This window comes from Protomyctophum parallelum (genome assembly GCF_964188405.1).
Source record: "Protomyctophum parallelum genome assembly, chromosome: 20".
Classification (NCBI taxonomy): domain Eukaryota; kingdom Metazoa; phylum Chordata; class Actinopteri; order Myctophiformes; family Myctophidae; genus Protomyctophum; species Protomyctophum parallelum.
This window is the reverse complement of record NC_139718.1, coordinates 19980354-20006113: the sequence shown is the minus strand read 5'-3', so window position 1 is coordinate 20006113 and position 25760 is coordinate 19980354. Positions and strand designations below refer to the sequence as shown.

Sequence of the window (25760 nt, the reverse complement as noted above, 5' to 3'; positions counted from 1 at the left end):
TTGATCTCTTCGTTCTCAGGTATTTTGGCTCGTACAGTAACTAGGTCCAAAATAGAAGCGCGGCACAATCCTCTTGGAAGGGAAAGGTGGAATGAGGAAGTGGCCTGTAGCAGTGAGAGGCCATACAAATCTTATTCTATTTCGCTGTCAACAAAGTGAACAAACTAGCAATTTTAACTCAGAAGGCTTGTAAACGTATGGCTAAAACAATGCTTGGAATTTCCACACGCACAAGTTGCTGCAATGAGAAGCAAAGCACATTGTGATTTATTATGGGCATGCATGTCTCTGTATGTAAGATAGCCTACATATAAGCCTACGCTGATTTATAGCCTACTGTACATTAGGCCAATATTTCCCACAGCTGTCATGCAGCGAACTCACCTGCCTGCCTTACAAATAACAACGGTGGTCCCATCATAGATGCATGGCTTATTATCACACTGCGTTGCAACATTCAGGCCTTTTCATGTAATGACCCATTTGTAACAAAGTCACAAGATATACTTATAGTAAGCCGACTGCTTGCACAACTGGTTTGAAGAAAACGAGATGTGCTTGATAATAATAGAATAGAATAAAGTGATTGTTTTTAATATTATTTTAGCATTTTATTTATGGTAGCCTATAAAAAAGTGAAAGTAAGTTAGTAGGCCTATAATAATACATGCTATACCTGCATGTTTTGAAGAAGAGCAGTCCTTTTGGGCTTAGAGACTAGTAAATGTCATTAACCCCTATCATCCTATGTTCTGTGGGCATATTCATGTCCACATGTGTCTCTACCTGTTATGCATGCAGTGAGTTTCTGTCAGTTTTTCCCTCGAGTGTGTGTGTGTGTGTGTGTGTGTGTGTGTGTGTGTGTGTGTGTGTGTGTGTGTGTGTGTGTGTGTGTGTGTGTGTGTGTGTGTGTGTGTGTGTGTGTGTCGGGGCACAGGTCTCCACCTGGCCAGGTCAGGTTGTGGCCTCCTGGTGGCGTTATAATAGGCCAATGTGAAAAGGGTGCCATTTGTTCTTACACCTTTGTTTTGCAAAAATCCACCTATTGGTGGTGCTATAACAGGCCATTGTGAAAAGGGTGGGATATATTCCTCAGCCTAGTAGGAAAGTGCATGAAAGATTTAACTTAAATTGCACACTGCGTTCATGATTTTACACTTTTTGTTCAAAACGGGCCAATCCTGCAAACTTTGAAAGGCAATGTTAACCATTAGGATGGAATATGAAATATCGGACAGATCCATCTTGAGCACATGACTATAGAGATACTGTGTAACTATTTGCGGGATTTTTGGACAAAATATGGAGGAGTAATATATAAAAAAATATATTACAAAAGTCGGCCTCCTAGTGGTGCGATAACAGGCCGTTCTGGGGCAGAGGTTCATCGTTGGCATTATAGGGAGTGTGTGTGCAAAGTTTGGCATCGACCGCGTTAACATACTCTCTCCCCATGCCTTCGGCCTGGTGGAGACAATAACAACAGCAAGATACTAAAGAATAGCCTATGCCTACGTCATGACAATTTGCCAAATTTGTGTGTGTGTGTGTGTGTGTGTGTGTGTGTGTGTGTGTGTGTGTGTGTGTGTGTGTGTGTGTGTGTGTGTGTGTGTGTGTGTGTGTGTGTGTGTGTGTGTGTGTGTGAGAGTGTGTGTGTGTGTGTGTGTGTGTGTACGCTGTACGTGCGTGCGTCAATGCTATCAGGTATGGATCCTACCCTTCAGCAGTACCCGTTCTCGGAGTGGCAGTTGTCAGGTCTGGATCTACTCCAGTTGTGCTCCCAGGACCTGGACCGTTTGGGGGTCCACAAGATAGGACACCAGGAACTCATACTGGAGGCTGTGGAGAAACTCTGCTCCCTGGTGAGAGAGGGATACTGGTGTGTGTGTGTGAGTGAGTGAGTGAGTGCGTGTGTGTTTAGAACCATTATGTGTGTGTGTGTGTGTGTGTGTGTGTGTGTGTGTGTGTGTGTGTGTGTGTGTGTTTGTTTATTATGACCATAATGAAATCGATTTCTGCATCATGTACTGTAGGTGTTGTAAATTGCTTTTGCCAATGTTCTAATAATAGAATCAGAAGGGTTTTTTGTTAATTTACATGGGGCCGTGGTCTTGTTTGGATAGACCATGAGCTATAGACTTGGACTAATCCGGACAATTTAAGCAACAAGCAACCTTTTTGCACTACAAGTGCTGGTCCACTCAGTTCTACATGGATTAGGACCATGACGCAGAGGCTTGCATTAGCATTTGCACTTAATCCCCCAGTTTTGTCTTTTGTGATCACCGTCAGTCACATGCATCACGATACAATTGTTATTTCAGTTTTCTTTGCAAAATCAAAGGACTAGTTAACCAACGCCGATTTAGTCCTCGCACAAATACAGTACATCCACCTAATCCGTTCCATGTAAATTTGGGAAGTGTTTGTAGTTTGCTAAAAATAAAACTTCCTCCTTTCACCCTTGTGAGTCTCTCTCTCATTCATTTTCTGCAACGCAATTAATATACTCCCCCTCTTCTCCTCCTCACGTGCTCCTTTCATTGATCTTTCATAGTCTCTATTCAACTTTCAGAGAATTCTCAGGAAAACAATAGTACCTTTTTTCCATTCTCAGAATGGCCTTTGTTTCCATGGAAGGATTAATTGGGGTGGGGAGTACCAGGCAGGGTTCCAACTTGAGTTGATAGCCATCAGGCCACTGCTAAGGCAGCTTACATTTCTGGCCTGGGCCTGGGTCGACTGTAACCTGACGCTGCCAGATCCAAGAAGCTTGCTACACAAATTTGTTTCACAGCTTATTGGGATCTGGGATCTCGGGAGCAAATTCGATGACGATTTTTTCAAGATACTTGGTAGATGATTGGATGGGACCGTCTGTCTATCACCGTGTGGGCATGCAAACACAACCAATCATATTGACGTGTCTATATAGCGTCACATCCTGTTTCACACATATCCCGCCCTTAGCTCACGCTGATTGGTTCGAACCGGAGCTGTTCGGTGTTAGCTCAATCCCCTGAGCGATCTCAGATGGATGCTGTGTTGGGGAACATGGTTACCCAATACCGCCCCCATCTGGCAGAGTCAGGTTAGGTCGACTGGTGGACCGTGATGGATATTGCAAGAGATTTTAATGATAATATAACATTAATATAAAAAAGTATGTCTCTTTAAAACATTGAAAGGTGAGTTCTCATTGTGATGAATTGGAACTGTAAAGTATAGTCACATTAATCCAAGCCAGCACACAATCAATTAATTGATCATAGCATGCTATCTGCGCATAGACTTCGATCAGGAGTGACATTATCTCTGATACAAGCAGATTTAACCACTTAAACCCTATAGTCTTAGAAAAACAGGATTGAGTTACAGCTGTAAAGCTGCTCTGTACACCTTTTTTCGTCTATACCAAATCTCTTCATCAAAAATAGACGATCTACGTTCCAAAAGTTTTGATCTTGTAGATCTGCTATTTTTACTGAACGTTCCTTCCAGAATAGGTATGCTGTGGTTCAGGTGGTTAAGCAGGTGGATATGTGAAGAAGGTGGCTGAATAAAGTAGCTGATGATATTCAGAGCAACGACGGGAGAGCAGCGTGATGGCCAGCTGATGAATTTAGTACACCCTGCATTACCTGTAAACACTTCACACTAATGTAAATGCCTGAGAATTAGCGACAGTTTAATGCAAAGTCCAAATTAATGATTGATGATTGTGTGTGTGACTGTGTCTGTGTGCATGCGTGCTTTGTGCGTGCGTGTGTGTGTGTGTGTGTGTGTGTGTGTGTGTGTGTGTGTGTGTGTTTGTGTGTGTGTGTGTGTGTGTGTGTGAGTGTGAGTGTGTGTTGTGGGTTTTGAACAAGAAGTACTTTCTCTGGGGTGCCCGCTGGCCTAGTGGTCCAGGCGCATGCCTCATAGGCTTTGGCCTGACAGTGTGTTCGAGTCCCGTTCATAACGACCTTTTCTGCTCTCTCTCCCTCTTTCCTGTCCATCTTCACTTGATACTATCAATAAAGGCAGAAAAGCAAATAAAAAACTAATCTTAAAAATCTAATCTCTAGAAAACGAATCTCTAAAAGCTTAACACATGGGCACAATTGTGGGAGATGAGTGTTTTACAAGAGAGAACAGATTGGCCTTCACTACTCACAGCACGACTGTCTGCATTAAGAAATGCCTCTCGCCCTCTCGATGTATTAAGATTGAGAGGATGCACACATCTGTTTGATCTGCACTCAAGTCTCGTACTTACTAGTACTTACGGCAACAAGTGTTGTGCTCGGCTCGCATTCTGTAAATGACTGTCCGATCTGCGAGAGACGTGATGGAACATGACAAGACCACATGCTCTCTCAAGTACACGGTCACTTAATTAACCAGCACTGCTTTGAAAAGGCCATGAAAGATTCATGACCACTTGATGACACACGGTACAAGTCCTGAGTGTCCATTTGTAACTCCTTGCACTCCTTTCATTTGGTTACTTTTCTACAATCTCAGTGTGTTAAGTCGACACTCAGGATTGTACTGTGCATGTGATTGTTCAGGGTGGTTTGTGTGGTCAGACCTCTGTATGAGGTAGGCTTACAAGGACCAAACCTCTTGGTCACATCTCACACTGCTCGTTTGAAAACCATATTGGCAGCCGCAGGACGGAAGGGAGACATGAGAAGCTCTTTTCTTTTAAATGTGATTCTATTTTTCTATTTAGCACTTGCTGCTGTTTCCAATGGGTAATCAGTGACAGTTTTCATCTCTTTATCATCTCTGAAGGCTAAAGACCAAGCCAGAAATCTAGGTGTAATTTCGGGTTCTGAACAACATTTTAAGAACGTCAAGTTAATAACAAAGTCAACCTAATTTCACCTTCAAAATATAGCATAGATTTATTATTATAAACTGATCCCTGGCTTCATCTCCAGTAGGTTAGACTACTGTAATGTTCTCTCAGCTGCGTTCACAGTTAGGCAGATATAAAGATACATGATCTGATGCTACCATTCATTTTCAATGGAATCCAGTGACATGAGATACAAAGCGACAAATACAGTATGCTGTGAATCTTTGTATCTGCCCGTGTGAACGCATGCATAACTGTTCTGAGAGTTAAAAAAAAAAAAAAAAACTGTGAGACAGCATTTCATTATTATGCCACATAGTTAGACGTACTCATGCAAAACACTTTGTGTATGAAATGCGCTAAACAACTAAACTTTCGTTTGCCTTCCCTTGGGAGATTTCTGAGGAACACTTGTGGATTTTACTGTGTGTCTGCCTAATGTACTCCCCAGACATACAGTATGGGTGGCGAGAGCCTGCGTGGTCTGACGGAGAAGCTGCGTGCCGTAGCCCAGACCCTTCAAATGGGCATCCAGGGCCGATGGCGTGTCAACACCTATGATGGGCAGACTACCACCAAGCTGCCTGCCCATACACTGCAGGTTGTTGTGGAGCTCATCACCTCTGCCAAAGGGCTATTCTCCCTGCTCAACAGGTTTGTGGTATCTGAGTGATAATCTAATTGATACACCTAAGTAATACAAAGTACACTCTGTTTGATCAGATTTTCTGTGTTTTTTGTTTTGTTTTGTTGGATTATGTAAGCTCAAACTAATTTGATTATACAACAACAGCGGTTGTAAGACGTTCATTACCAATAGTGAATGTAGAATGTTCTAACTAGTAGTTTACTACCCTAAAGGGATTGTTTTGGTGCAGTCACTGCAGTGCGATGTTGTCCCTTTGTTAAAATGCTGATATCTAATCTGATCTTTAAAAGCCCACCCCCGCTTTCTTTCTCTCTTCATTGCTGCCTGGAGTTAAGTTACACTTTGTCGTATGATAGTGTCATGCGTTGAAAATAGCCGATCTACAACTTGACAACGTTGCACTTTGCAACATGTGTTAGTCCGACGACAGCCAGGCAATGTGGAGGCAATTATTGGCCTAAAATATTGTCTATAGGCTTATACAATACAATATACATACATTCATGAATCCACTTGCTGACCGGCTGTCGGTATTGAGCAATATAAGGCAAAAAAATTATAGTATGATCACATATAGAGCACCGAAGTCTGACGTCACTTTCAGTAGAGGGCGCCAGTATACAGGTTCACATATTTTTTTATTTGCATTGAAATCCTCATAGGGGGATTTTTAGGTCGCTTCATATAAGAACTGTGTTTGAAAAATAAACCGATCATCCCGGCATTTCTGTCAGGGGGGTGGCTGTGCTTCGTTAATGATGTCCATTCATATTTGATACAGCCAGTTTCTGGAGAAAATGGAATGAATGTGGCCGCAATAGCCTTGAAACTACATATGAAAGCAATGTCGCTGCTAATATGTCACGCCCAGCTGTCAACACATTGCGTTCCTGAGATTCCTCGTTGACGTAACCTCAGCTGGCGGTGACTCGACTCGTACTAAACACGAAACATTAAATATCAATACAAAATAAAAATAAAATAATAATTAACATGTCAGTTGTGCAACGGGCAGCTGCAGCCACCCCGCCTACCCGGAGATGTAGTCTGGGTTGTTTGACTCGTTTCTAGCGCTTATTGTGTTACTCTTTGGGTATATTTGTACATTTCCACAGTCGATGCTTCATATCCATATGAGTGAAAAGGCCGGGATGATCGGTTTATTTATTTTTCAAACACAGTTCTTATATGAAGAGATCTAAAATCCCCCTATGGGGATTTCAATGCAAATAAAAAGTACACAAACCTCTGGACTGGCGTCCTCTACTGACAGTGACGTCAGGACTTTGGTGCTCTATATCCCCCTATAAAAACAATTGGTCAATACCGACAGCCGGTCAGCAAGTGGATTCATGAATGTATGCATATACACAATATTTTAGGCCAATAAAAATACCAAATGTCCCACTTTAAACAAAATAAGCCTGTTGGCTGCCGGACTATGTAGCTTGTTGATCCACCATTTCTGACAAACACCATCATACAAAGTATATTCATTATATACTAGGCGTTTCACCCTCTCAGTTGACCCTGCATTTATTTAGCTGTGACTCAAAATAATTAGCTGACTTTGCTATGAAGTTGACTTTAGTCCTCTTAATTATGAATGACAAAAGGAACTTTGTTCACTCTTCAATCAGTCTTTAATGCTGCTGCATGAATCAATATCTGTTCAGATACCAGTTCTTCCAGCTCAGCGGATACACAGCCAGCAAGAGCATCATAACCTTCTGTCAGGAGCTTGGGGCCATTGTGCAAAAGGTACGTGTGAATCCACTCAAGTATATCATCAATTCATGACAATCTAAAGTCACCCTGACATTTATGCCTCATTTATAGTTTTGCTCTCATAATTGGCAGCATCTGTTCATTCAGATAATCAAGGACAAGGACAGCCTGTAGTAAGGAAGAATTCAATATCTTTTATATAGGCATTTCAAAAGCCTTTGTGAATGTCTGCTATAGTAAATAGTGTGTGTACTGTACTGTACTGTACTGTACTGTACTGTACTGTACTGTACTGTACTACTGTTATAGTGGTCAGTGTGAAGCTCAACTGTACTGTAACCCTTTAGGTAGCTCAACAGTGCCACCTTAGGTCACCCGGCCGTGTTTCCATACTGCAAACATACATAGGGACAGAGGGACATAGAGACACATGCGGCCATGCATTGGAGCGGTGTGCAACGCTCAAAAGAAAGACAGCTACCGGTATTCTTGTTAGAATAGTTTTTGTATCTGCTTCCAACAACAGTTTTCTAACTTTTCTTTATTAAAACTGTTTTGCAGTGATTTAGTTTTTGTTGGCACCATTGGCATGGTGCTTGTGTTGTTGCCATGTGCAAGAGGGAACTACAACGTATTGTTTGATCCCTGATTAGTCAGCCACACAAATGCAGCCTGCTACTCTCGGAACAACAAACACACTTCCTGCTCCTCTCGGGTAATACATTCTTTATCTTCGCATTCCTGGCATATTTTACTTGGTTGTACCTTGAAGAACCTTATATCAATATTATTTCCAAAGGAACGGGCTGTTTTCGGACTAATATGTCTACTGTTTTATAGCATGGTATTGTGAAATGCTCCTCTGACTAAAAAGGTGTGTTTTGAACAGTGTGAATGGCAAGTAAGAGAGAACTTGGTACAAGTATTAGAGGGCAAGCCTGGATATGTTATAGTGCTTAGAGGAAGGAGGGGAAGGAGGCCAGGGAGGGAGGGAGGGAGGGAGGGAGGGAGGGAGGGAGGGAGGGACGAAGAGAATGACAGACATGGATGACTGGTTACACTGAAACTCTTCTATTACTTGGCTCATAGGGTAGAGTGAGTCGTCGCCACACATAACAGACTGAGAGAAGTGTAAGGAGGAGAGGGTGTTGAGAGGGAAAAAACATCTTAAATTGCTGTATATTTACATTTTAGTTACTGAACAGATGAAGAGACAAGCAAAGACATGAGGCAGAAAGATAGGGTGATAGAATAAGAATGATAATAATTAGACTAGAGGGAGGCAGGCGGAGAAAGACAGAGATTGTGTGAAAGGACCAGAGAAGCTGTAGGAGGGAGAGTGTGGTACTCAGTGTTTAGAGGGCTTTATATATAGTTCTCTATAGACCAGCCGTGGATGCTGCTCACCCAACACAACAGGTCAGGTACGCCACACTCCTCTTTGATTGGCTTCTTTTGGTTGATTGTTGAAGTTCACTTGAATATGCTTGTTAACCCATTCTGACCTGAGATCAGATTCTAAAAATGTCTATTACATCCTGACAGTTTCATTATTAACCCATTCTGACCTGAGATCAGATTCTAAAAGTGTCTTCGATTTTTCAAAAATAGCAGACCTACAAGCTCGTATCGCGCCACTCGGTGGCGCGATATGAGCTTGTAGATCTGCTATTTTTCAATAGCTAAAGCATAACATGATGCCAACACCAAAATGGGTGCCCGATCAGAATGGGTTAAGTTGTCACTAAGCATTCACAATTCTTTTTACATTTATTAATGATTCTACTATAATGTATAATTTATTTATTTTTTCTTTATTTGACTGATTATATTATTGGAAATCATTATGGCTACACAACACTATTAACCTTTATTGCTACTGTAAGTTTATTGTTTATTAAGGATCCCCATTAGTCCTCCAATTAAAACACATACCGGTACAATGGAATTCTACCATTACAGTTAAAACTAAACTAAACTAAACTAAAAATGATTGAAGATTTTTTCGGTGTCACATTCTATAAATTATTCATTGATTACACAGTATATTACTTTTTGGTTTACAAATCAAGAAATTACAAACAAAAAACTGTATATCCAATTACTCAGAGTTCTCTTATTCTCTCGCATTAGTTCTTGGTAGTAAAGGCGGAGTAAAGTGACCACCCCAGTAAAGTGTCTAGTATTGGTGGTTGTAACAACAAAATGTGCAGGTTTACCAGTATGACAGATGTTAAACAGAAATGCCACAAGGCTACAGCCACTTTCATCCAAGAGTACTAGTGAGGCGTGCTGTACTGTTCTGAGTTAGCTTAAGTTTGTCCAAATCCTTTTTTGAAGCACTGGGCCAAACTGTTTGGCAATAATCAAGACTGGATAAAACTAGTGATTGTAATACAAGTTTAACTGTACTCCTCTTCTTATCATTGAAATGTTGATACTCATTTTATCCACCATTTTGGTAATTTGCATCGTCCAAGAAAGTGTTTAATCAATAATCTAATCACGCCCAACAACTTGGCCTCTTTTTTTAAGATATTTTTTTTTTTGTGGCTTACGCCTTTATTGATTTTTTTAAGGGATAGAAAGTAGGCTGACAGGAAACGGGAGAGAGATGGGGGGATGACATGCGGTAAAGGCCGTGTCGGATCCGGGAGTCGAACCCGCGGCACACCGCGACTGGATCACCAGTCCGGTGCCCAGACCGTTACGCTACGGCCTGGGCCAACTTGGCCTCTTTAACCTGTTCAATAACACATAGCACATAGCACCTTGCAAAACAAGACTCAGCATACGTCTGATTGTGCCTATAGCATCCAAACTACTCTGGGGTTTTCAAAACCTTAAAACAAAATGCTGCTGCTGACCATGTCTTGTTTTGTAAAGACATTGCATTTTTTCACGTTGCATTTTATTCTGGACGGGCGGGAACAGGGACTTATGGAAACAATGACACATATTGACTACCAGTGGTTAATTCAAGATGAATATTGAAGGTGTTGCTGGCCTTGTCTATGGTAGCAACATTTTAAGTTAGCATTTTTGAATACTAATATTGTCTATACTCTATACGGTATGTGCAGGAGCAAGCTTTTATTCAAGTGACTGCCCACTGTGCCCATGTGACATTGTGATGCTGTGTGTGTGTGTGTGTGTGTGTGTGTGTGTGTGTGTGTGTGTGTGTGTGTGTGTGTGTGTGTGTGTGTGTGTGTGTGTGTCTTGCTCTCTGTCTGTCTTTTGTCTGTGGCTGGTGGAAATGTGCAAATTGGCATTATGAGGCAATGGTTTCCGTTGTCTCTGATGTCACATGCCGAAATATGGACATGCCCGACCTCAGTGCAAATCTGCATTGTTAGGCAACGTACAGTTTCTGTTGTGTGTGACATCATCAGACCAGAGCTCAATAGACAGAAAGACAGAGAGAGAGCGAGAGAGAGAGAGAGGTACCGTAACCTGAACATGAGGATTGAAGCGTTGTCAGTGCAATAGCCCCGGCAATGCCAGGCAAGCTTTGCGGCGCGTTTTCTGCTTGTGAACTTAATCTACTTACATGTGTACATTGTTTGTTACCTGAGTGGTAAGGAAAACGTGAATGACTATATTGGGCCATCCCGACAAGACTGTGAAGCCAAAGCCATCATCTTCTCTTCGTCCTGGGTCCAGACTACATCAAAGCACTAAGTACAGAGCCAAAAGAGAATGATCTTGTCAACTTCTACAAAACACAGCAATTGACTGCATACACATCAAAGTAAAGGCTAATTTACTCGTAAGTCAGACAACCCCTGCATCATAATTTGACAGTGACATTGATATATTGACTATAAATAAATTCCCAGAGCTATTAGTCAAAATAGTTAAATCCATAGACTACATCAACGGAAAGGGGAAACATGTTTTGAATTGACAAGCGCTTCATGAATGTTGTTGTTAAATGGCTGTCAAATTTAATATGTGTTTTCAGGTGTGAAGTATATGGAGAGCATTTCTAGAACAGTGCTAAAACGCATGTGTGGACAGAGATCATTTTCATCTAAAAATGCATGTAAAATTAAAAAGGTATTAGTGTGGATGTAGCCTAAGCAGAGACAAGGGTCAGGTTAGGCTGAGCCACGTGGACATTATGCATGCTCATGTAGCTAAATGCAGAGCGTAAAAGAAACAAGAGCAGAGGTGAGGTGTCCTTTTTGCAGTACACAGAGTATATGGAAGTCACAGTATTATTTTGGTCAGACATAAAGCAGCGGGGAAGGAAGGCGGGAAATGACAGTGTGAGTGACTGTATTGAGGAACAATGACTTTTTTGATAAAGCTTGAAAGTGTTTGAATTTTGGGCCTGTCGACTACTTTTGTCCACAGAGGGCTGTCCAAACAGAGACAAGCCTGGGAGGGACTGGGTGGTGATTAAGAACCTCAACATTCGTCAGTGCGTTGGAGGCTGTTTTGACTTTGGACCTTCACTGAGGTTGATCAGTGTTAGCAATTACTTGCTATTGTTTGCTCAGTTCCTGTTTTTTTTGGGTATCCTGTGTGTGTGTGTGTGTGTGTGTGTACAGTATGTGCACGTGCTATGTATCATAACCTGTTTTGACTGGTTCAAGTCATACATATTGTCCGTGCAGGGTTAGATATTGGATGTGTCGAGAGTATTTTAGTGAATGTTGAACCTCCACTATAAAAGGACCGTTTGCACCTGTTTGATGGTCAAGAGAACGTGGGGGTGGCCCCTCTTCCATACATCTGTCAGCATAGTATTATCAACGAGAGGCCAGGAGGTATTTGGAGGAACACACTCAATCCCACACATTGCAAACATGCCATATAAGACACTCCCATGTGTCCCTATATATCCACAAAAATAACATCACCACCATAGCATATACATCAGAATATACAGTAGCGTACGCAGACCCTCACGCTGCAGATGCACATACGCAAAGTCACAACCAAAACCTACAAATGCATGAACACACACTACACCACGTTTACCTGTACACAGTCATGGGTGTTGCCATTAAGTTAGCCCCTGGTGAGTTGACACTACTGTCCTCTGTTTAACCCACCGATTGTTGCGCTGTTCTTCATTATGATGTCCGCTTATGTAGAACAGGTTCCATAATAGCTAGCTAGAGCATATCTCACTGGGTTACCCACAGAAGAAAGGGTTCTCATTTCCTGTTTGTGTATGGGTGTGTGTCGTTTATGGCTGTGAGTGTGCATGCTTTGTTTTGTGTGTGTGTGTGGGGGTGGGGGGTTGTGTGTGGGTGTGTGAGCATGCGTGCAACGTGCGTGTGTGTGTGTGTGTGTGTGTGTGTGTGTGTGTGTGTGTGTGTGTGTGTGTGTGTGTGTGTGTGTGTGTGTGTGTGTGTTTTCCTCTCACCCTGAGGGAGGTGGCGGCCAGCAGTCAGCTGGTGCTGGGATCCCATACAGGAGTTCTCTCTCTCTCTCTCTCTCTCTCGCTCTCTCTCTAGCTTAAAGGGCTCAGACCACTTTGAACTAACACAGGCACCAACGCCACCAAGCTAAGTCTGCGTGTGACATATGAGAGTTCTACTAATTGCACTGGATGTAAATAGAGTACGAAGGTGTCCCTCTCAGGTACAGTACAGTATGTGTGTCAAATTAGGAATGCTTCTCTGTAAACTGGAAGGCGAAGTTTTTTTTGTATACCGTTGATACAAAACCCCTGATTGCTACTGTGTTTGTATAGAGTACAGACTAGATGTGTTTTTGTAATGAGGAACTTTATTTTGTGCGACTCAACCTTGACACAATGAGCCTTGATTTAGAGTTACTTACTTTATCACAAACAATTCTGAACTATATAAAATGCAGATTAGCTATTGATTAAATTTGTGTGTGGTGTGTGTGTGTGTGCGTGTGCGTGTGCGTGTGTGTGTGTGTGTGTGTGTGTGTGTGTGTGTGTGTGTGTGTGTGTGTGTGTGTGTGTGTGTGTGTGTGTGTGTGTCAGTGGTCAGACACACAGAGAAGGGGCAGTGAGCTGCAGGTGTAAAGCGATCTAACAGATGTACTCAGGTCTTTTTATAGCATGTGTGCCCTTTCTGGTTTACAGATGAACAGGGGGACACTCTCTGTTTACATTTATGTCCAAGCAGAGCTTAACTGTATTCATGGGTGTTCTTTTTGTATTTAACGTACTAGAGTTTACGTCAATTTGCTTATTCTTGATAATGCTATAATAATGTGGCAATAGATAATGTAATAATCCAATATTAGTTTTAAATATTTTAAGCTAATTCACTTGAAATATATAATAATAATATAATAATAATATATATATACATTCTTGGAATAAATTACATATTTTCAACTGGACAATTTGTTTGTTGTATAAGATCTTTTTTCCTTTTTTATAGTTTTTTTGCCTTTATTGATAGATCACAGTAGGTAGACAGGAAACGGGGAGAGAGATGGGGGGAAGACACACAGCAAACTTCCTCTGGATCTGGACTCGAACCCACGACGCATGCTGGATTACCAGCCAAGGTGGCTGGACCGCTAAGCCGGCCCAGGCCACATAATGTTTTTACTTATTTTTTTATTAAGTAAAAAACTCAATACAAAATATTTAAACTAGTGTACAGTACAGTACATCCTTGCATGCTTGTGTGCAAGTCTACCCAGTAGCAGTACATGCGTAAAGTATTGTCAGCACGTTCCACCCAGGCACCCACGCATCAGCATGTGTTTGTTTCCTAGACAACTACTGAGAAAGAATAGCTTGGAGGCATACAGTACTGGACGTATGTTAGTCCATCACCTAACTGAACTGTCCGCAAGGCAACACACCGCTACACAATACATCACAGCAGAGCAGAGCAGAGCACAATACAACACAACCACATAGGTAGAGGTTACTTCATCACACATGGTACAACTTGAGGCATTTTAAGATATATTTGTAATGTATTTATCTATCTAATCCACTCATCTCTATTTCATAGTAATGTGGAATGACATCTCAGTGTTTAAGATTAACGGCTTGGCCTTGTTGTTTATTGACTAGAGCCCATGCTTACTCTGCTTATTCCGTTTTTGCACTTGTTGCTCTGTCCGGATAATGAGCGTCCTACAGTACATTGTTGTGATGCCAGTTGTGATGCTATCAATAATCTTGAATCTAATTAACTAAACTGATGATTTGATTTGATTTAATCAGATTTGATTTGATGCACAGATGAACATTCTGTAGATGAACCACTCATTGTCTCTGAGTTGACCTTTTCTAAATACATTATTCACAAAAAAAATGGCAATTAGACTCCCTTAACAGTTAACATATAAGACTAGCTTTTAATAGGGAGAAGTATCAGAAAAGAGAAAGACAAGTGTCAGAGGCAGTGATATTTAGGTGGAGTCCAATCAGCTGATATTGGCTGACTGCAGATTGGCAAATTGGCTAGAAGTGCTCACTTCAAGCTGTGAATGACAGATGTTTGTGAAGCAGCAATAAAGATGAAAGCGTGGGAGAAATCTTCTTTATTGAATTCACGCTTAGAGCTATTTTTTTAAATATCAGAAGCACATTGGTTGTCTACTGTGGTGGGTTAATGGCACCCAGTACAATTTATGGTCTGGTCAGTGTTGAATGCTCCTCTATTTTGCAGCTTGTGACTCGCCTATAATTGCCACAGAGATGATACAGTGCAGGACATGGCAATAGTAACTACATTGACAAGTAGTGTGGATCTTGTGTCTCAAAACCTGAGGGCCCATGTCCTTCCCCAGAGAGAAACTGGCGGTTATTACTAAATGATGTATGAATAGAGGGAATTGCAGATGAATGGAAGTGGCGCATGAGCTTGCTCGGGACTGTTTGTCCCATGGCTGGTAGCCTTTTCTTTCTCCTTCCCACATATGTTCTTCAGCAGAGGACCATGATGTCACATGGCAGTCACAGGTCTCTTTGAGGTGCTTGTGCGTGCGTGTGTGGTATGAGAAACATAGTGGCAATATTGTGAATCAGCATGTGAACAGAATGGATTGTAGTTTCATTCCAGATGTGTTTTATTTTTCTGTAAAGATTTTTTGGGGGCTTTTTGACTTCATTGATAGATATACAGCAGGTTGACAGTTAACGGGGAGAGAGACAGGGGCAAAGACATGCAGTTTCATGGCAGAAGAGCAAGTAACATGTATGTTACAAAAGGAGCTAATTAGAAATACAGAAGTTATCTGTGCTAAAGTGTTGAATTCACATTTAACATTAATGTTTGTTTAGTTAGTTAACCACATGAAGCCAAGCATCCCTATTCTGGGGTAAAAAAGGAAGGTGCCTATAGACCCCGACTAGGGTAACCCTAGTAGTAGTAGGGGTGGTTAAAGTTTCTTAGTTAAATTAATATTTGACTGTGTCTCGGACCCTGCAGACACACAAGGGCTGATATATTAATGTAAGCATTCAAAAAGTATTTTGTGGTTCTATCTACAAAGCAGGGCTGATACATTTGACGCCTAAACGACAGCTAGTCCTTCCTTGGGTTCAGTGTCAGCTTTATGTTTTTCTATTTCTTTGTAACAACACTAGATGCCCGAAGAAGGTCTGATGACCGAAATGGTGAAAGTCAAGAATGTTAGTTATGTTGTTTCAGACAGATGCTAGGTTTGATGTTTACCTGCTAGCTAGCTCTGGTCCATAGCCTTACTGCTTCTGATTTTGCCCTGCAGTAAGGCTATGCTACTTTCGCTTTTAAATCTCACATGGAACTCAGACCAGCCTCTCCTCTTTAGCGTAAATAAAAAGAACGTTTTTGCTACTCACCAAAACAAAGGCGGGTTGTGTCATTAGAAAGCCTACTTTCCTTAGTGGGAGCACTAAGTTGCATAACCTTAATGCAGGGCAGAATCAGAGGCAAGTTAATCACTGTTGCATGTAAACAGTGAATCGTGATGCCAAGACTACTTTGGCTTGAGTTGGGGATCACGGAAGTGATCAGGATATGTTTAGATTTTATACAAGACATTTAGTGGTGAGGTTTGATAAATCTCTTGTGCATGCACACACATACCTATGGACAGGGCACTATACTCTAACTAAGACAGATATACTCACACTAGTAAAATCTTCAGTGTTGCTTTATGCACTTGCAACTCTGAGAGTGTACAAATGTAACCAAATGGAAATCGAGCAAACCCAAACCCCACCTCATACCTCAGCGTCATAGCCTGGAATTAGCCCAGTAATCCAGAACAGCATTTAGCACTGTTCTCCCGCTAGATATCAGAGGGCTTAGTCAACCTGTACAACCCTTCTTTCCTTTCCCTCCCTCCCTCTTCTCTTCCCAGTTCTTCCCACCTCTCATCTGCCCGCACCCACCACAATATTTTATTTCTCTTCTTATTGGCAGCTTCCTGCTGGCTTCCTTCTTTTCCTCGTTCCTATTTTCACCGTTGACCTCTTGCTCTGTTTCTCTCTTTCAGGCCAGCCAACTCTGGTGGCCTGCTACGCTCCGTCTGTTCCCAAAGAGGAATCCTGCATGTCAATGACTTCCTCCTACAAACCAGGGATTTAGCAGTCGAGTTCAACTGTGTTGACTCAACCTTGTTAAGTAACCGTGACTTTGACCGCGAACTCCCGCTGACACAGCCGACCCCCCTTCCCCACACACACACTTCCCCATTTGTGTGTGTGTGCGTGTATCTGTATGTGAGTCGAGAGCCGTATGAGTGACTGCGGGTACGCGATGTTACACACCGGCATTCCAAAGCACGCTATTCCTGTGTGTGTGAGATTTTCCATGTTCAGATCTGTTGTGTGAATCAAATAGTGTGGACATACAGTGCATGTAGACTTCTGCTCATGTCAGATGATTAATTTTGGTTAGATGAAAGAAAAAAACAATGAGGTCATTAGACGGAGTCCTGGGGAGACGCCATTCACGCCTCTGAACTCCTGTGGTGTGAACACTTCCTGGTTCGATGGAACCTGCTTTGAAAGAGGAACTAGGACACAGAGAAAATGTCTAAATTAGCCTGCCCCATTTCCAGCTAATCAATATGAATACAATACTAACAAATACATTGTGGTGTTATTTTGTGTGAACTCAAATGCTTCCGTTCCTCCCAACAGGACTCCACAGTATACGAGAAAGAAAAAGATATCATCGCTATCGTAAGTGCTCCGATATTTTGAACCTTTCTTTCTACCTTTGTTTCACTTTCCAGCATTAACATACTATTGTTATAATACCAGGAATACTATGTACTGTGAGTTAGCAGCTGGCACTATATCGTAGTGACAGGATGACTATAAACTGGTTATTCCAGCTGTGAAGTCACAATAAGAGACCATAATATCTTATCTCTCAGTAAACCCTGTTGTTTTGTTTTGCAGTGTCGTCAGCTGGTGGCGGTGTGTGATGAGATTTTGAAGTCTAGCCCTGACGCTATCCTTACCCATACTGCTCAGCTGGAGAGTGTTGACCTGGTGCCTACATCACCTGGAGAGCAGTTGGTAATCAAGCTCTCTTGCTCTTAATTTTGACCAGTCTTATATTGTTGCTATCGGGTTGAAACCATGTCCAAAACCGTTCGTTTTTTGTTTTTTTTGTTATCAAATGTTTTTTATTTTAAGACAAAAATCACAATAAGACACGTTAACAACATGAATGACTTAAAGAAAACAAAACACATATAAAACAACACATAACAGCAAAAGCAAGGAACACAAAAACAAAAACAAACAATCCCACCCACCCCTCCCAACCGTTCGTTTTTTATTATTATTTAAAAGAATATAATACAATTATAATAATAGTGAAAATAGCCAATCTACAAGTTCACAATATACAAGCTTGTAGATCTGTTATTTTCACTACTTATGTGCGACACTATGGATGACTGGCGCTCAGCACAATTTGGGCAAATATGGAGATTTCAGATTTGTATCTGTGGACAACACACTGTGTGTGGACGTACGTAGTGTGGACGTACGTAGTGATGTGCACGGGTAGCGCATGAGTGTGACGCATACGCTTGGCATCGCGGAATCGCGGCTCCTAGAAAGTGATGGTCATTTTCGTTGTGTCATGTTGCTTGTTGTAGGGAGTAATGCGGGGGTCTTGGCGGCGTGTTGTTGCTGGTGGTGGCCGGCATGGGTCCTTTATAGTGTAGTCAACACTACGTGTTGTTTGTCGATGCGTACTGCGTGACTGTTGACTAAGTGGTGGAGTGTCCGGCACAGTCAGCAGCCAGAAGGGGGAGGGGGCAGAGTGCTCTGGCGTGGATGCGGGCTGCAAAGTGGTGACGTCACAGCAAACAGGCTGTTGGTGTGGCGCAAGAATGTGTTTTTCATAGAAATGGTTTATTGTACTGTAAATATGACAGTTGCATGGATGCAAAGTAGTGCGTTATGTCTGGACAGGCATACTGTTGTGGTGGTGTTGTGCATGGTGAGATGTGTGCAAACGGTGTGGTTTGGTAGGAGAAGGCGAGCAAAGGCGAGCGGATAAACGACTTTCAATTAGTGTGGCAAGATTGTTGTTTTTTTCCATTTGCTGAAAAGCGATGGTTTTGAACATACAAGGTTTCCGTCTCTCTGTCTCCATTGTTGGCTCCACACCATCTCATTCTGCACCTCTGTCTCACCAATTCCATACTCATACCCTCCTATTCTTCCATTTCATTTGATATCCTACTATCCATTTCTCACCTGCATCACTGTCATCATTCCGTCCCCCCCTCACCACCTCTCTGTCATTCTTCAAGGCCCTTGTGTGCCAGTTTCTCGGCTCTAGTAATGCTGTGATTTTTCTCGCCTTTCTCGTAGTTTCTCACCATCTTTATCTAAAGAAAAGGGTATTTGTAGTGATCCCTGTGGGCGAAATGACTTCTCTAGCAGTGGTCCCATCCTATTAGGAGCAGTGTGGGCCCCTTGGGCCGCATGGGGAGTAATTAGGGGTTCCGTTTCTTGCTCAAGGGGCACCTTGACACAACGCCTGGAGGAGCCGTGGATTGAACCGGGAGCCTTTCAGACACCCAAAAGGCCATTCTACCTCCTGAGCCACTTTCGCCCATTAGTCTCGCATGTCCTCTTTTCTCTCCCTGCTTATTCTCTTGGCTTCTCTCAGTGACTCAGACCTGAACATAAAGTACTGGGAACAACCCTTACTTACACATCTCTCCTTTCTTCCATATCTCTTCTGTTCACCTTTCTTTCTTTTTTATCCCACGATTTTGCAACCCATTTTTTTCACCCAGTGTCAATTATCTAATGTAATCCTGGGCGCTACACTTCCTCTGTCAACCTGGGGGGACAGCAGACTGACCTCGTGCTTTCTTCTATGCATGTGGAGTCCAAGCTGCTTCTTTTCACCTGACAGGGGAAAGTTTCCCCTGTTTCCCAGGGGAAAGTTTCCCCTGTCAGGGGAAACTTCCCTGTTCCTTCCATGTAGCGCGTGGAAGGAACATGTTATTCCGACCAGTTCCTTTCCCCTCCATCAGGCGCCCCGGCTGGCCAGGGGGAGGTAGTTTAGAGACCAGGATTACTGCATGTTTTTGTGAGGGTACCTACCCTAGGGGACACGGGGAGAACATGCAAACTCCACACAGAAAGGCCCTTTCGCCAACCCCGCCTCAGGTATGGGCACTGATGACACGGAGGAGAGAACACGCCTCCAGCACCCACAGCGGGAATCGAACCCAGGACCTTCTAGCTGTGAGGCGACAACACTACCGACTGTGCCACCGTTCCTTTTTCGCCTTTTTGTAGTTTTGATTTATTTACCTTGAAGTCGTTTTGCCGCGAGCACTTTTAATGTCCTCATTGCCCCCTCCATTGTACCCACTAGAATAGGATGTACAAGGTTAGATTATTAATAACAGTGTTATTGCCTGGGCTGTGTTCTGTCAGGGGAACGGTACGATCTCATAGCATCAGGGAGGCTCTGGACAGGCTTCCTTACTAATTATGTGTCATTATTACCTGCACTCCCAGAGACACATTATGTAGCCTCGCTTCAGCACCTCCCTTCACTTTGTGCTAACCATCATCATATAGACAGAGCTGTGTGCGTGTCACGTGTGTGTGTGTGTATGTATGTGTGTGTGTTTGTGTATCTGTGGGACTGTGGGTGTGGGTGGGTGGGTGATGGAGTGATCTTTTGCCAACAGCAACAGCATGCAGTGAATCATTGATACAGTAGTAATGTGCTTTTTGATAAAAACAAGGTGTCAAGGCCTGATTTATATTTGATTGTGCACTGCCACCAAATATAGATCTACAAACTTACAATATGTCACACAGTCACAGTGCTGGTATAGATGGGGGAAATCTAGTTCTGGTCCATAGCCCTAATGCCCTTTGCTGCCATTGCATTAAGGCTATGGGACCGTTCTCTTCCTGGCTCGCATGAAACGCAGACAAACCTCCTCTGTTACGAAAATAAAAACATTTCACCTACGTTTCACCAATACAAAGGCGGCTTGTGTAATTAGAAAAACTACTTTCCTTAGTGGACGCACTCTGAGCCCCCCACCACACGTATAAAATACACTTTTTGGCCAGAAAGGGATTTTCTTTCACCGGAACGAAAAGTCTTGTCTTGTCTTGATTTTCTCTTGGCAATATCGGCCGCAGTGGAGTAACTAAAAGTATTTTTAAAATCTATTTCTGCCCAAAAAGTGCATTTTATACGTGTGGTGGGGGAAAGTAATCTTTCTAATTACACAAGCCGCCTTTGTATTGGTGAGTAGGTGAAACATTATTTTTATTAACAGAGGAGAGGCTGGTCTGCATTGCATGCAAGCCAGGAAGAGAACGGTCCCATAGTCTTAATGCAACAGCAGCAAAGGACATTAGGGCTATGGACCAGAGCTAGGGGAAATCCTTTGTTTTACGTTCTGTATATTTTCATTATTAAACAAAAATATAAAGCTATTAGATTCAATCTCTTATTCTGTCTTACTGACCTCCACCCATCTCTTCTTTTCCTCCCCGTTTCTCTCTCTCTTTCCCTCTCCTTTGTTCAGGGTATAGAGATAACTTCAACAGGCTCTAGTAACCACTATGTTACTGGAACAGCTGCCCAGGTCAGTGTCTCACTCCAAGGTCCTTCATTGACTGCCCTTCAGCAATGTCAGGTTAACAAGCAACATGTCTTAACGAGAGTCCGAGACCCTAGAGGAGCACAGTGTGCTGCAATGTTGTCATTTTCAGAGTCGGTCAGACCTAAAGGTTAACCTCAGCTGAGTCATTCTTCTTTCACGGGGCCTTTGCCACATTTTAGAACAAGGATTACCTTCAATTGAATTATCTGGCGCTCAAGTCAGGTGCATTGAGCCACCTACATGTTTCCAGTTCTATAGTCTGTGTAGTCCTACTCTAGTATGGTTAATTGATCCAGTTTAGAGTTTGCTTATCAACAGGTTACATTTTAAAATGGATTTAAGTTAGCTGATTGATTATAGTCATTAGTCAGTGGTGGATTCCATTTGATTCCATTTACTTTTATGCAGACCAAATGCCAAGACTGAAGAGAGAGCCAAATATTCTAGCAATTACTTGGGCCGTGTGCAAGTGTGTGTTGCAAGCATAGAGGAGTGTTTATCTAATAGAGTACGGAGAGCTTGTAAAAGTAGTGCTGGAGCAGCTCTCCTGTGGGACAGAGATAGAGATGTTATTTTTCCATGATGTCACCATCAGAATACCCCAGACTCCCCTGCTACTTACAGTACTGCTGACTGCTAATGAGATACAGAGTGAGAGAGACATGTGGATACAGATTAAATGGAGACAAAAGGATGAAATATGATTATAACAAATGTGCTTTACTACCAGGACCAGCTTTCAGTTTGAATTGTAATCTCTGTCTGGAAGAGGCCTATCTCCATTTACCTCTACAGACTATGTTCCAGTAGATACCTGAATCTTAGAGAAAAACACCATAGCTCTACATCTGTGTCAAAATATACAAACAACTGAATTTAAACAAAGTCAGGTCTTATGGTAGAGACATGATTAATCCATCTAAACCAGTTATCTGTGAAGACTTCAACTTGACCTCTAAAGCTGAATGTAATTCTCTCCATACTATACTATAGATCAAATCAATCCATTCATGTATAGTTGGTATAACATTTGTAAGCCACTTTTTTGTTAAGGCTTTTTTGGATGCCACCAGCAATACCCTCAGTAGATACTGATCCTGCTTTGCAAATTGAAGTCCTTCCAGATCTGCAAGATACATGGTTTTAAAATAAAAAGGAATGTCAACACCAAAAACTGCTTCCAGGACACTGTGGACACAGAAGGGCAACTCCAGAAAACATGAAAATGGTTCGCCAATGTTTTCCCACAGAGACAGTGATTGATTTTCAAGCTAACAGCTCATCATGTTGCATTGCTAGCTGTGCCATATTATTTATAGCCAGGCTTCATAGGTTCATGAGATCTGGGTCTTAAACTGGTCTTATATTATTCATGGTCTTATCCTGCTCACATCTCTCTGCCTAGCATCTCTCTATGCAGTCATACTTTGATTTGTTCTATCCAAAACCAAAAACACCAACACTGGTCACAATATTGCTAAGTTAATTACCGATACAAAATGTGTTGTTCGCTCAGCCCAGCCTCTCAGTTGATTTCCCATCTACTACCACTATTATCCCCAAAAACACTATCTTTGTATGTTGCTAAAAATTAAGAGTAGCAGCTAAATCCCTAAATTGCAAATGTGATGCCATGTGACAGTGGAAAGCAATAGCCATAGTCTAGTCTAGCCTGTGTTGTTTGGAGCCCTAAATCCTGTCTTTTGCTCTTTGACAGTCTCCAGCTGACTTCTGTGAGAAGATCCTAGCTGGAGATGAAGTTATTCAAGTCAATGACCAGATAGTGGTGAGTGTCCTTGGATACGTGTTTGTCTTCACACTGTACAGTATGCATGCTTCTTTCATTTTCCATGTGCTATCCTCTGTCATAATATGTTGAAAATACCTTCTACAAGCTGATGTGTGACACATCAGCTCACATTGTGAGATAACCATCATGCACTTTCACACATCAGGTGGGCTGGAGCAGAGATAACCTGGTGAAGAAACTGTTGGAGAACCCCAGGGGAGTGACTCTTGTCTTAAAAAAGGTCCCTGGGTCCCTTAAGCACAGAGACACAGTCCAACAGCCCTCCTCTACACAGGTACACGTCCAACCTGACCAAGGCATTTATTTAGCACTTTACATAGATTGTGTATTACATTCACCCATTCACACACCGATGGCGGTGGACACCATGCAAGGCACCAACCTGCACATAAGGAGCAATTTCGGGTTCAGAGTCTTGCTCAAGGACACTTCGATACTAACACTGAGGGAGCCCGGGAACGAACTGGGAACCTCACCGTTTTCTGATCCGGCCGTTCTACCGGCCACTCTACCCCTGAGCCACTGCCGCATATTTATTAACATGTGAATCCGTTGACATTCTTAAGCTTGACACTGAACCGCTAATTGCTAATCTATAGCCATAAATATAGTGAACTGACTATCTATTATTCACTGCTGTTGTGTGCATTGTAGTGCAAGGAGCTACTGGCCTCCATTACCAGGAAGTCTCCTCATACGCTGAGATGCTGTCAAAGGCTATCACTATGGCAACTGTGTTTTTGTCTTTGAACTATACAAATAGGATGTACACACACAAGCACATACTATGTTCACATAATAAGTATTTCTCTACCCTTTGTGACCATAACCTTGAAAATGCCAAAGTTTGTCGATCCCTTGGGGTAAAGTAACACAGAGGGAGATGTGAATCAGCTGTATGTCTCACTGCTTCTGCCGCAGCAAGTGTCTTGCTTTTACTGTGTCTGTGTGTGTGTGTGTGTGTGTGTGTGTGTGTGTGTGTGTGTGTGTGTGTGTGTGTGTGTGTGTGTGTGCGCGCGCGCGCGCGCAAGATAGAGAGATTCTGTCTGTTTCCTTGTGTTTTTGTTCTCCCTTCTGTTAAGGCAAGCCACAAACCTCATGTATGGAATAATGGAACCCCATTCACATGACATCTGCCTCAGTCACCCCACATTTACCTTTAAGCGGTGGACTGTGTGGTGTGGTGTGGTGGACTGTAAACCCAGTACATTTACTTGAGTACTGTACAAATAAAGTACTCCAGTAGGCCTACTTTAAGTACAAATTTAACTTTCACTTTGCAGTTGGGTCATATTTGTAAATTAACGCCTTGATCATACTACAGCGTCACATTAAAGCATTAAAGTAGCAGATTCAGCAGCTCAAAACGCTGCACATAGCAAGTTTATTGAATGGACATAGCAAGTTTATGAATCCTAAAAAGTAACTATTTTGGATATTTGAGGTTTCCGCCCGACAGGGACGATCTATATTTCGACTCAAGTGCTGAGGTTGAGTGCTTTGGCCACCACTGCATACGTCCACAGGCAAAACAAACTCCCTGTGTTTTCCGATTTCTTAGAAGGAAGAGCAGGAGGAAGAGAGGAGGGAGGAAGAGAGGAGGGAAGAAGAGAGGAGGGAAGAAGAGGAGGAGGAGGAGCACGAGGGGGAGGTGCAAGAAGACGAAGAGGACAGTGAACAGGAAGAAGAGGAGGAAGAGGAGGAGGAGGAAGAGGAGGAGGAGGAGCAGAATCAAAGACACTCCATATTTGAGAGGGTTGCAGGAATTGCAGCTTCAGTCAGGTCCTTGTCTTTCAGGTGAGAGGGTCGTCCACACATTATATATATATACAGTATATATATATATACATATACGGTACATATATATATACTCTATAGCGCACCATGAGCTACTGTAACATATTCTGGGGACCCTGTGGCCGTGCATGCATGCACATGTTAAACAGCTTGGATGTGGGAACAGTGAGAGTCTGCACATGGTAATGATCATTGCCCGTGTGCAACTTCAGATCAATTGCTGGAAGCACTGAGCAGAAAAACCTGGCGAAACAGAATTATAGGATATATATAATTTATATTAATATATGCCCAGGTGGTGGCGTAACCATCTGGGCACCCGACTGGTAATCCAGTCGCAGTGTGCCGCGGGTTCGACTCCCGAGCCCGACACGGCCTTTACTGCATGTCTTCCCCCATCTCTCTCCCGTTTCCTGTCAGCCTACTGTCTGTCCCTTCAAAAAACCAATAAAAGGCGTAAGCCGCAAAACAAATATATATATATATAATATTATATTAATATAATATTACACACACACACACACACACACACACGAAAATATGTACTGTAAGCATTTGCTGACATGGCAATGTACTTACTGTACCTGTATTTAAATTCAGTTATCTACTGTAACACTGTGTGTCTGCCTCAAGCAGACACATGTATTCCTCACTGAAACACCCACCTTTAATTCTCACAAGGAGAAAGGTTTCCTCTCCCAGCAAACCTCTCTGACCTGTGTTGTTAATCTGCCACAGGCCAGTGAGTTTGTGATGAGGTCAAATTGCTATTGCCACTGAGGCCATAACACCCACACCCACCACCCATGACTGCACTGAAACAAACCAAATGAGCAGAGAAACAGACAGAGAGACAGAGAGAG

The 25760-nt window shown here is 42.5% G+C and overlaps 1 protein-coding gene across 1 annotated transcript in view; it reads left to right on the top strand.

Moving 5' to 3' along the window:
* cnksr1 (connector enhancer of kinase suppressor of Ras 1) overlaps positions 1-25760 on the top strand; it is a 41970-nt gene that overhangs the window by 150 nt on the left and 16060 nt on the right. Inside the window, 9 exon segments of the mRNA XM_083791272.1 lie at positions 1705-1862; positions 5298-5500; positions 7172-7256; positions 17314-17355; positions 17578-17697; positions 21213-21272; positions 23008-23076; positions 23246-23374; positions 24662-24897. Coding sequence (XP_083647398.1) covers positions 1705-1862; positions 5298-5500; positions 7172-7256; positions 17314-17355; positions 17578-17697; positions 21213-21272; positions 23008-23076; positions 23246-23374; positions 24662-24897 — 1102 coding nt within the window.